The sequence below is a fragment of the Hylaeus anthracinus genome, unplaced genomic scaffold (genome assembly GCF_026225885.1).
Source record: "Hylaeus anthracinus isolate JK02 unplaced genomic scaffold, UHH_iyHylAnth1.0_haploid 12001, whole genome shotgun sequence".
Classification (NCBI taxonomy): domain Eukaryota; kingdom Metazoa; phylum Arthropoda; class Insecta; order Hymenoptera; family Colletidae; genus Hylaeus; species Hylaeus anthracinus.
In genome coordinates, this window is record NW_026534348.1 from 1108176 (window position 1) to 1121356 (window position 13181).

At 42.3% G+C, this 13181-nt stretch overlaps 1 protein-coding gene across 2 annotated transcripts in view; it reads left to right on the plus strand.

The window, feature by feature from the left end:
* LOC128891089 (neuroligin-1-like) overlaps nucleotides 1-11487 on the plus strand; it is a 46353-nt gene extending 34866 nt beyond the window's left edge. For both annotated transcript variants that reach the window (XM_054150284.1, XM_054150283.1), the window contains exons 5-8: nucleotides 1532-1788; nucleotides 2631-2777; nucleotides 4097-4521; nucleotides 7293-11487. In XM_054150284.1, the coding sequence (XP_054006259.1) occupies nucleotides 1532-1788; nucleotides 2631-2777; nucleotides 4097-4521; nucleotides 7293-8388 (1925 nt within the window). In that variant the 3' untranslated portion in view covers nucleotides 8389-11487. The remainder of the gene's footprint in view (nucleotides 1-1531; nucleotides 1789-2630; nucleotides 2778-4096; nucleotides 4522-7292) is intronic.
* Nucleotides 11488-13181: the final 1694 nt, after the last annotated feature.

The window sequence follows — 13181 nt, forward strand, 5'->3', positions numbered from 1 at the left end:
AAAATTACAAAATATGTTTTGAAATATCAATGTTGTAAATATATAGTGTATCAAAGAAAAACGGTCGCGAATGTGTTAATTATTCATTGAAAGTGGTCAGTGTCCACATATTTATAGGAGTATACGTCGCATTAATGATCTATCACTGAAATAAAATAAAGTCTCCTATTTCTAGACGACCACCACCGATTTGCAATATTTCGAATTAGTTTTGCCTTCAGCAATCCCACGACACGTTTCGCGTATCGCGTCTGACGGCTATCGCAGCCTGGAGTCAAAGGTGTCAGGAATATATCCCACATGCGTGGGGAGCAGTCGAGGGGATATTCCTCGAGGACGACGGTGTCATCACCGTCTCCGTTGTCGACGGCCACTAGAGACCGTAACAAGCTTCCTCGAGTGTAGCCTTCTCTAACCCCACCGACAGGGAACGAAGGGTGCAACCAGCGGGGCTGGAGGGGTGGATACGGAAGCGCAAGGGGGAAAGACTCGCACCTTGTACCGCGTTTCTAGATTGCACCACCATTCCGCTAACGAACCCACCTCATGTCGTCCTTAATGCCTTTCCACAATACGTTTTAGCCTCTTACGTTTCTGGTAGGATTCGGCACCCCTAATGCCAGCCCCTCTCGACCGAAGAGCGGTCTACTCCCAAGGTGACGAGTCGAAAATTCTTGCACCTCTTGCGAAAACCACCGTGGCAATTCGCTATTCGAAGATTATGCTCGGGAGAGTTACAATTCTGCCTCTGCGAGGGAAGCCGATGTCGTTTCAGGAGAGATACCTGGAAAATAGCGATATTTGGGAATTTATTCTGACGATACTAAACGTTCAATATAAACGTTTCATACGTATATTTAAAGTATATACTTTCAATAAAATTCTAATTTTTATAGAAGATATAAACCTAAGATGTACCCACCCCTATACCGAAATTGGACAGAGTCGCTAGATTTTATTTGAATTATTTTGAAATTATGTTGATTTTAAATTTATGTTTTTTAATACGATTTATTGGACGAAATATTTCTGTTATGTCTCGTGTCAGTAGTTGATTTTGACAAAGCTATGCAGACTAGAACAGCAGACAGAAATACCTGACATGTATTTATTTATAGTTTAACGGGTGAAACGGGTGAACGAAAGTTTAAAGGGTGAAACTGCTTTCCGAAGTTTCACCCCTCCGATGCTATGTTTAAAACTGTCGGAGATACCAAGTGTTCGAAATAAATTCTTTACGACTTTTGACTGGAAATAACACGACATATATGTAGATACACCCTTACACGTGTAAAGCGATCGTTTTCGCCCCTCTTCAAAATAGAAATTGAAAAAGAGGGTCGAAAAAATGATTTTTGAACTTTCTTATTTATCTATGTTTCTTGTAATAATAATACATCTTATTAATTTTGAATTATTTTTTACTCTTTTGTACAGTTTTATCAATGCACATATATTGCATTTTTGTGAGTTAAAATGCATTATAATACAAATCCTCCACATGCTTGAAATAATTTTTTTTGCGTTACAGATTTAGTCGAGAGGGTAGTTTTACTGGGTGGCTCGGCCCTGTCACCCTGGGCTGTTCAACGAGATCCGTTGGCGGTGAAGCGTCGCGTCTCCGATCAGACTGGATGTCCTGGAGACGTCGAGGCAGATGATATCGCGCCGTGCCTTCGTTTGAGGAACCTGGAGGAACTTTTCGCGGTGCAGTTGGATCCACCAAGATTCACTTCTGGGTTTGCACCCTTCATGGATGGAGCGGTCATGCCTCAACCGGTCAATCAGGTACCTGAGATCCTCGCAGCCTCTTCTGATTTATTCTTATCCTCATTGATTCCTAATGATTTTCGAGTGTTAAGAGTAATATAACAGGAAAAAATGTCCTCATTCGGTATGAATTTTTCACCCTTTGCCGTCAAATGTCCATCCTTTCCTAACTTTTGCCAATAAATATCCAAAGATTTCCAATAACCAGGTATCATTCCAACAAACTCCATGCTACCAAAAGTGACCTTTATAAACACCATTTCTACAATTCTCATTTTCCCCTTTTTTTTCAACAAAATGCCACCGAGTGCAAAGGATGAAAAATTGACATTGGTCTGAAACGGTTAGTCTCTGGTAAATTCAGAAGACTCGATATTTTCGAATGGCGCGTCACAGAGACCCGTTAGACGTTACTTCGTCGGAATGGTGTACCAAACCGTTGGTAAACGATGAGTTTGCTAATTGACCCGACAACCGAGTGACAGACGTCGAGCCGGGCTGGATCTCTATGGACGCGGTCTCGCTATCCCGGTATTAAGTCCTGGGCTCTCCCACGGACCGTAGTTGCCGTTAATCATGCTTCCCTCGTCGAACGGATGCGTCTTTTTCTGAAAACCGATCGAGAGTATCGGCGAGCAGAATTGCTTGTCGGGGAACTTTTAATTAAAAGCCATAAAGTATACACTGTAATTGCAATTACTGCAAGTTTCGCAATTGGAGCCTCGCTACGGAATCGATAGTTCCTCAACTTCTTCCCGCGTTTACTTAATTGCGCGACGAACGGTCGCGGGTGGGCGGGAGGGGATTCGATTCATCGACTGGTGAGTTTCGATTGGCGAGCTTTGTTCTCTTCTGCGAAGAATTTCCAGCCGACCGCTGCCTCGTCGGGTCTGATGCCCCTGGTGCCTGGTCCTGGGACAGAGTTCGCTGGCTTCGGCGATCGGGACCTGCTGCTCGGATTAACGTCGGAGGAAGCTTGGGTAAATCTCACCGACGACGACATACAGGTAAGGGAACAGTCGCAAGTAGGTCAGATGAGTCACGGTTAGTTAACGGCGAACAGCGTTCACCTCACTCTCTTCCCTGTCTTTGGATTTCACGTAACTTATTCAGCTCAGGGAGACTTGCGAGCTTTCCAGTTCGTGCTTCGTGATATGATCGATAGGGTTGGGTTGGAATTTTTGGTTTAGAATTGAACCTATTTGATTATCTGAAATCTTGTCGCGCAAAAAGTTAACAATGTCCAAGCATGTATGCAAAGTGTATTGCATTATAAGAACAAACACGTTCTTAAATCATAATCGATATGATCCCCCCACCTTCAAAAACGGTAATCGCTAAACATTCCTTTGTTATCTATCGCACGTTTCCACTCTCGGTTGTTTCCATCGTATCGCGAAAAAATTAATTCCACGCATTTTAATTAAGAATCGGAACATTGATACGTGCGAGCGTAACGATGTTCTTCAAATTGGGCTGAATTATTTTTCATCGAGGTAGCGAATTTAACGAGACGCATCCGGCGCGTTGATAATTGACACGAACCCAATAAATTACTAATTACCAGATTCAGTGCTGCAAAACGTGCCCACCGATCGCGCCGGACATTATCGACAATCCGATGGTCACGGTATGTGGCCACCTTGTAAAGCGTATTTCCGCAGCTCCTTGACAATTTGATAATGATCGGACGTTTCGTGGTACACGAAATTACCTGAATCGTTCCATTTACATGCATCTGCGCAGTTATGGCTCGAAATGGGACCGGTTCCGCTTTGAAATTAATTTCCACTAATTAATAGTAACGATCAAAAGATCTTCAACTAGCAGGATCTAATCAAGGTGTGCTAGCTGAGGTAATACGCGCGAGTGGAGTTCAATTACTATGGTGCTGCTAGAATTCAATTATTAACGAGACTTTATTTTGCAAATTTATTGGAGAAATATTTCTAAAAATGCAACAATGAATCCATCGTGATGCAGGTTAACAGATTTCAATGTAATTATCTGTAAAACATGGATTACGTATTTTTACATTTAACGTCAATTCACTAGATCTAATACTAGATTTAATACCACCGATAATAAAATAAAAATTTCCCTCTAACCTCCATCTTTTCCCAACTTTTCCCACAGCCAATTTCCCCGATCGAATTCAGACTTTTCACCCACTCTACAGAGGGGAGGGAGTAGTATCGAATCGAAAAGGTAGAAAAAGAAAAAGCACACCGTTGCCTATCGAACGATACCGAATTTTCACGGTGGTCGTTCGCTGGTGACAACTCAAGAGGCTAACAGGAAAATCGCCCGCTGGGTGTGATTGCAGAACGGCTTGAACGAGACCAGGAGGGATCGTATTCTACGCACTTACGTGCGAAACACCTATCGTTACCACCTTCACGAGATCTACTCGACCCTCCGTAACGAGTACACGGACTGGGAGAGAGGCGAGCAGAGTCCGTCAGCCATTTGCGAGGGCCTGTTGTCCCTCCTGGGGGACGGTCAAGTCGCAGCGCCGCTTCTGAGGCTCGCATTGCTGCATTCAGCCGCTGGTGGCCGCGGTTACTTCCTCCATTTCCAGCTTGGCGATCGACCGAGCCAGAGGGGCGAGGAGGTCCCCTACCTCCTGGGGATACCTCTTCTCCGCGGAGAGGTCGTCTCCGTTTTGTCCGCTCCCGTCAACTACACTATGGCAGACGAGAACCTGTCCAAACTGTTGGTTCACTACGTGGCGAATTTCGTGAAACGAGGGTGAGTCTCACTTCCATGTACTTCCACGATGGTCTCGCTAGGGGGTGCGAGGGTGACGTCACGATTAGGTGACGCAGTCTCTGCACTGCGTTTAAGCAGAACCATTTGAATAATAAATAATTTAAATGTGCTATTTTAATTTGGCTAGTTGTTTGCATCTTTACTATTGCAATTACAATCAGTGACATACGAGAATTACGATTCACGAGTACCATTAGTCCAAAAAGCATTCTACCTATGACTCTATATGGTACAGAATTTCATTGGGACACAATGAGTTACCGTGGCACTATCCCTAGCGACGCTACTGTTCTTGTCTCCGGTTTTTATCCACGGTTTTCTCCAGTGGATCTCGTTGTTCGCGAGGAGTTGGAAACTTTGACTACCGTTTGGAGATTGGATTTGCCAGCGAAATAGTTCCTCCGGCCATTTCGAACGCGATATCCGACTGGTCGTCGGTTTGGCCACCTCGCCTCTTTGGAAACTCAAAGATACGATTTAAATCTTCGGTTTCCCTGTGCGTCCAGTTCGGGATTATCGCGTCTTGTTGAGCTGGAAATAACGACGGGCCTGTGGTCACGCTTTGGGGATAAATCTATTTTACATTTAGATGTGGAAGCTGCGCAGGAGGATCGTGGTATTTGCAGATAGGGCCTCGCGACGAATGGTCTTCCAACACGTGGAAAGTTCGTTTGTTAATCCCTTGTGTTATGATTTAATTCAAGTTAACTGTGCTCGTTTGCGCTGATTAATATACGATTACATGTTGGACGTAATTACTATACGAGTATACTCTTTAATGTTTAGCTAAAGTATAATCATATTTCAAAGTCATAACGAACATATTATTGACAGTAATAAATTTCACTTTCTTTTCGAAAACTTTCAAACCATTCTGATAAAGAAATATTTGATGACCGTTCTCAGAACATGATGGAATATTTAAAACTCAATTAATTTAACCTCGCCAGAAGGCATCGTTCTCTTGATTTGATTTAATGGAACTTTGTGAAACGAATAAAGTTGGACAGTTTAACGAGTTCGTTCGAGTTTCGAAGACACATATATTTAAATAATTTCATTTCCATGTTACCGATTCATAGAAAAACGAAGTTTGTCAAGCATAAATGCGTGATTAGCGATATCAGCAGCTAATGATTAATTTATCGCGACAAGAATCATTAATATTAAACAACTTACTTTGTCACTGGCACGCGGTATCATATAGGTATCGATCCCGTTTGATATCTGCATAATTAACACGGTCTGATATAAAATGAAACTTTAATCCCTGCTATTGACATTACTGATTCGATAATATTCCCATTAACGACTAAATTCGTCGAAGCTTACAGTGACTGATTTTCAGTAATTCCAAGTTTCGGACTCAGTCGAATTAAGTCACTTTCTTAGTTTTTCTTCTCTTCTATATTAGATCTTTATACAACATAGAACTGTGATCAACGACCAAACACATTTTACGTTAAAGACTTGAAACAGGAAAATCTTTTCTTCTGGCTTCCTGTAATGATTTGATCGACGACCGTAGATTGCGAGTTGCTTTAATCAGAGAATGGGCTTCTATCTTAGAGTATCGCGTCGTCCCAGATTTCCTCCCTTCGAGCCGGTGGAATCGATGTTTCAGTCTTGGTTCTTTCGTCTTCTCGTATATATATATATATATTTTTTTTTTATTCTTACAACCAGTCGTTTCCACGAAAGGAAAATTCTGACTGGGCGAAAACGCAATTTCCGTTCAAGTCCCTCGTTCTTCGTCGACTATACAAATCGAACAATGAACCAGCAACGACGAGCGTGAAATAATTAAACGGTTTGCCTAGTTTGCTGCCCTGACGATTGGGTGACATTTGAGATTTTCTGTGGGGAGAAAGTATTATATTTGTCGTATCTGTTCATACTTGTTGAATTACGTCTGGCTTTTGATCAAAATTCTGATAGTGAAATATTTTTCTACGCTTTGTCAGTCATGCAAGTAACTTTCCGTATTTTATTGATTAACGTAAACGTCGTGGATAATAATTTATATATTATTATTATTAAGTTTCATTGCAGATTAGAGTGTTTGCCTTGAATATTATTTTCGAAAGATTCTATTGTTTCAAATCCGCACAACTTTCTGATAAAAGTTCTACGCTACATCTCCATGTATATTAAAATCCTCAGACGTAACGTTTGTTTGCTTAGGCACTCATCGAGCTGAAACAAAAATTCACAACACTCGACCTACATAGAATATGTACAGTTTAAATGGAACATGGTTGTTGGAAACACATTTGCATAACAAACCACGAGAGAAACGTTTATCTTTTTTAGTTCACGTTTGAAAAATTATACGTCTACGTAGTTAGTAAACATTCTACGTCATATCTAAATGTAGGACATTAAAATTCTCCGATTCGATTCCAACCGTTACTAGGAATAATCTCTTAAATAACACCAACGTTTCACTTAAAAAGAATTATTTAAAATCCATGTCACATTTAACTGTATACACTAAAATCCTCCTCCGCGTCGATTGGATCTCTTGTTAGCAATAACCTCCCAAGTAACGCGAACTTTCCACCCGAAAAGAAACGTCCTCTAACTCCTGCAGCTGCTAGAATAAAAATATCAAATACGCCAGGGCGAATTTACGATCGTCCGTCAAGTTCTATCTCTAAACCGATCGGCTCGAACACAATTTCCACCTCGAAATCCGTATCACCCACACGCGTATAGCGCGGCACGGTTTCGTGCATGGGATGTTTCAGGGACCCTAACGGCGTCAGTCCGCTGACATCAGGATCCGACGGGCTTCCGACCAGCCCTCCGTTCTGGGATTCGTACGATTCAATAAATCAGCTCTACCTGGAGGCCGGTCGTAGCACGGAAATGCGGTCGCATTACAGGGGTCACAAGATGTCTCTGTGGTTGAATCTGTTACCCCAGCTCCATCGACCCGGTTACGAGATCAGTATGCGTCACCATCACCTGGCCGATAGTCCCAGTCTTTACGAAGGCGCGGTGCGTCCTCAGACGATGGCGCTCCCGCTCCCGGCGCCACCGTTGCCAATGCCCTCGCCCACGGAACCGTCGTCGGTATCCACCTCGATATCGACCACCGAATGCACACCGAACGTGACCGTCGCTACCACGGTGGCAACCACCTCTAAAACGTTGCAGCACCCGAATCTGGGCCCAGGACCCAACAACCTTCTGAGGAAACTGGCCTCTAGCCACTACCAGAGTTACACCACCGCCTTGACGGTCACCATAGCGGTGGGCGTGTTTCTGTTGCTGTTGAACATCCTCATCTTCGCTGGGATTTACCATCAGCGAGACAGGAACGTCTCGGGTGGCGCTGGCGGTCTGTCGTCCGCGTTCGGCGACAAGAAGAAGGAGGAATTCTTGGAGGCTGGATGCTCAGGGATCGAGATGTCCTCGGGTAAGCAAAGGCTGTCCTCGTTGAACCTAATGGACTCTCCGTCCTCGAGCCCGCCGCCTCACAAGGCGAAACTGGCGCAGGAGTTAGAGCTGCAGCTGCAAGAATTTCAGTGCTCGCCCCCACCTGGAGGCGGCAAGAGGATACTGGAGCCACCGTTGTATACCATGAGTCCCTGTGTTCAGCGAACACGTACACCGTCGCCATGCGTCGACGCAACCACTGCCAGGATGGACGACGACGACGACGACGACGACGGGGACAGCAGCGACGATGACAACGACGACGAGAATCTCCCGGAACCACCGCCACCCCCCAAGGCTCCAGCGCCCAACGTGGCTCTGTCCTGTCCAGGAATCCTCAGGCAGCCTGGCACACCGGGCAGCGCCAAGAAACGTGTTCAGATTCAAGAGATCTCGGTCTGAAGAAGACTCTAGACTCTAGGTCGCTACTGCTGGCAGTAGTCGGCCCCTGTTGGGAGAGCTCTTGGGGATTAGAAGTCGATAGACGCTGGAACAGCGTCGTCCAGTTGTTAGCATCGTTACGTGCCATGGATTTGAGACATTGTTTAAAAGGGTTTACGACGAAGACGCGCGCTGGCCTACCGGTGCACCCGACGAACACTCGAGCGTAGTCGGATCCACGAAGAGTACAGGTCCTGTACTCGTGGTTTCTTAGAATTTTATCGGGGAGAATCCGTAGTTGGAGATTATATCGTTAGCGGAACGAGGAGCAAGGAGAAATGAGAGGTCCGTAGAATGATTTGGACTGTGTTGACTGCGATTTAGCGGGAGATTGACACGTGTGGCAACAATTGATAACAATTGGTCAAATAGTCCTGCCAGTAGGGGGATGAATCGGTGAGTCTCGAGAGAACTCGATATTCTGTGCGAGACGCTCGATATTCAGTTAGTGTCATTGAAATAGGCCCAATAATAAATGTCTGCTACTTGATCTATCTCAAAAAATCATTACCCGAAATTTCAAGTTTCATACGATTTTTACTACAAAACTTAAATGTCGAACCAAATACGAATACTCCTTTTAAAGTGAAACTGTTAATGCCAATAATACGATATTACAATTGAATTGTAATACGTTTCATTGCAAAATCTATCAAGTACAAACCATCTTCCTATGTGTTCTTCCAGTGTAGAATTTATTTGAAAAACGGGACTATTGAGATGCGCAGTACTGTATGGATTAAAATGGGGTAGCGAAATTCGATTAAAAATTATTTCCAGTATTTCTTACTGCGTGGAAAGGATCGAGCCCCCACTCAGGAGCGTCTCCGTAGAGGAAACGATTCTCGCCAACGATTTTATCGATTGTTAATCGCGCACAAGTGTTTCGTAAGTTCGACGGTTATCGTGGGGATGATACGACCGTTTCGAAGGTCCTTAGCCGCTTGCTCGAGTTCTTCAGGATTAACGACATCGAGGATGTTGACCTTATCGAGCTATTGGGATCCTTCAGGAAACTTCCCCGTGAAAGTACACGAGGATTTGAGAAAACCTCGACGGGAGGACTCTTTACCTTCTTCCTTCGAAGATGGTGGCAGTGGGACGGGGAAGTTTCGTAGAAAATGGGATATCAAGTGCGCAGAGTTTGGTTCGTCGAGTATCCGTATAAGGATGTGATTGTTTAAGGAGGGTCGCTCCTCCTTCTTTGTTGATATATAAAAGAACGATGATCTTGCAATCTCGAAAAAGCGTGTTATTAGGTTACGTTTAAAATTTTTGTTTTGAAGCTATTTTTAGAACCCGAGATGTTACATGAGAAAAATGGTATTGATTATTAAATAAAAATGTTACATGTAATAAATTTAGTTATACATTCGTTTCAGACTGTTCTTTAGAATTTAAAAAATGTTACGAATCGAATTCGTCAAATTAATATATAAAAAGACAAATAACATAAGTATGTATATAAAACAAACGGTTTTTTCGAGGCTCCGAAATGATCGTCCCTTTATCTGTACGCCTAGACGCTTGTCTACTCGAAACAATAAATAATTTCATGGTTTCGCAAATCAGCAGAAAAGGGGGAGTCACGTTCGAGGCAGCAATCGCATATTTATTTATGAAAGAGCAATCATAATCGAGCCAGGTAATCCGTACAAGAAGCTCATTCGTCGGCGGAGGTCGTCGCGACGCTCGACGCCGTGAAACGAGGGGATTGATATAATCTCAGGAACCCAAAAGACAACGCGCGCTGGGGAGCCTGGACTTCCTCGGGCTTCCTTTATCCGGATTTGTCGGAGCACTAAGTGGAATTATTCGAGGAATTGGAGGGTCCGACCTCGATTTTTGGCCTCCCGTGACTGCGGAACGGGGGACGGGGGGTAGGGGGATGTCGATCCCTAGGACTTGGACCTGATCAAGCGAAACCGCAGGTTTGTTAAGGAAGACGGAGCCTGCTAGCTAATGAATTGGTGAATCGTCGAAGTTCTTGTCAGTGTAATCGCGCGTGTCCTTAGATCAGTGAGCGTGTGAGAGAGCGTGTGTGAGAGAGAACAGTGATTTACGCGAGAGAGAATGGGGAAGGATGGCAGCGAGGACGAGAAACGATGGGCAAAATAAATTGTAAATTGTACTCGATGTGGGAGACGCTTGGAACGCGCAGAGTGCCCGGGTCCATCCTAATTCTGTTCTACTTCTCTTCCTGGAGGATGCTTACAAGGACGATTATCGTGAGGGGTGAGTCCCGTGACAATTGTTGTGATATAACACTTCCGTATTTGGTTGATGGAAGTATTTTTTAAACTTCGTTCTACCGGAGTGTTTCTTAAACTTCACAGATGTTTTACGGAATCCCTAAAGTAGGATTGAATTATCCTTCTCATATACATATTTATTCTATTTAAAACTGAATGTATTTAAGATTTGCATATTTTTATTGAATTTGTGTAAGTCTTAGGTATTTATTATCTACTGAGGTAGAATTAAATTGTTACTATGAAATATTGGACAGATTCGAATTGCAATGACAGGATGTTTCATTCTTTATATTTTTACAATTGACAATAGAAAACTTTATGACATATTTTTATTAGTATAAATACTTCGTAAGATTTATTTCGCTGTATTCTAACCCTCACTGGGCCGAATTTTTGTTTTCTGCAAATAACTTGCAAGGCATGTATTTTGATATTACAAGTTGATGGTGCTGCAAACCGTCATTAATATTATTATTGGTTATCAGAGATATTGTGGAGTAAAATGTCGATATATTGGAGAAAAATTTATAGAATGACCAGGAATATCATTATTAAGATTATTGAACGTTAATAATATTACATTATTATTATGGTTATTAATACTGAACGTTTTTATTGTGTACATGGTTAAAGATTGCATATATTGTATAGAGGAATAGTTTGTTGAATGGCCAGAAACATTACTCTTATTATTATTATTATTATTATTATTATTATTATTGAATGTTAATAATAATACACTACTATCATTATTAATATTATTACTGAATGTTTATATTGTGTATATAGTTACAGAGTATGCATGTTGTATACAAGAATAATTTGTCAAATGGCCAGGGGCATTAATCGCTATTATTATTGAACGGTAGTAATAATACGTTATTATTATTATTATTACCGATCGTTTTTACGGTGAACACAGTCGAAGAGCGTACATGCCGTGTACAAAAATAATTTGTTGACTGGCCAGGAAATGTTTTCCAATTTGATCTCAATCCAAACAAATTAATTTTATGGTTATTTCCAATTCGGTCTGTATCGTAAATCGATCATCGTAGTTGTTGTGTAAGTGAAACTCTTTACACTTTCGAATAAACGATTGTTTTCAATTAGTCAAACGCGAAAATGAATCGCTGCAAGTCGAAACGTGCTCCCTCTCATTGTTATTCCGTCGTGCCAGTTTCAAGCCAGATCATCGACGGGCGTGAAACGAAAATTGAATTGTAAAATCAGTTCTTGAACGTAAATGGATTTTCCAATCAGTAAATTTCACGGTGTCTCGTTCTTGTTACCTATACATACGCCACGCATCTGTCGGCAAATTTTCCTGTGCAGGGGAACCGTTCATTGTTCTCCCTGTTTCTCGAACAGTTAGCCTTGATTACGTTTTACCGAACGGGGAAACAGCGTTAGGCTCTTATCGAGCTGAAACAAAAATTCGTAACACCCGACCTACATAGAAGGAACTTTATTGGAGGGAAAAAAGTCTGCGTAATAAAGTTTTGTGTAACAGATTTCTTGTTTTAAATCTGCGTTGGAAAATTCTACGTTTACATAGTTATTTAATTATTTGTAAATTTTGTGAAATTTTAGTTGTAATATAAATAATTTGTTACTTTTGTATAAAATTAGTGTGGAAATGTATTCGACGAAGATAGAAAAGACAAATTCCTTGATTTATACAGGTGGATTGGTCTTTTCTTTGGATAAGTAGAGACAGACAGTGATGGTCAGACACGCAGTATCGAGGTCTGACAATGTTCACGAATGACAAGAACGGTTCGAGGCAGGTTTTTATTTTTTCGACAATGTGCACACTTTTATGCGAAGAGAGAAAAATCTGCTTCGAATGGCATTGCTTTATAAGAACATGCTTCGATCGAATAACCTAACCCAGACAGTTCAAACAGCGGAAAATTCGAATGACAGAGGTTCCACTGAAGTCGATACAGGAGATGGAGAAGATAAAGAGGAGTTTAAAGCGAACAAAGTCGTTGTAAGCATCCGTGCGAGTCTGAGTGTTGCGAGATTGGGAAGAAAAAGAACCCGTGCGAGGGGCCAGCCGTAAGTAACCTAACTAATAAATTTAGTTTAGTCGAGGAACGCTCGCCATCGTAAAAGAATTCGTGCGTCTTAGCGCCTAAGAGAAGATAAAAAGGGTCGATCGTCTTGGGACGTTTGTCGAACCACGGCATGGCTTGAATTTTCCAAAGATAAGAGAGAGAGAGAGAGAGAGAGAGAGAGAGAGAGTGAAAGAAAGAGGAAGCATGTGTGAGAAGCGTGAAATGTTCGAAAGTCCTGTCGTTGAAAATTTGTCGATTCATCGACAGATCCTCGATTCGTTCGATCAACGCGTTTCCTTTCCTTTCCTTTCGTTTTTGAATCGCGAACACAATGATTTCAAGCGACGGGTGTGCTCGTTTCGAACGAATCTCGTTAGTTCTAAGATTCTCGATGAATTAACGCGCGAAACAGCGACGTCTTCAACGTCATTTACAT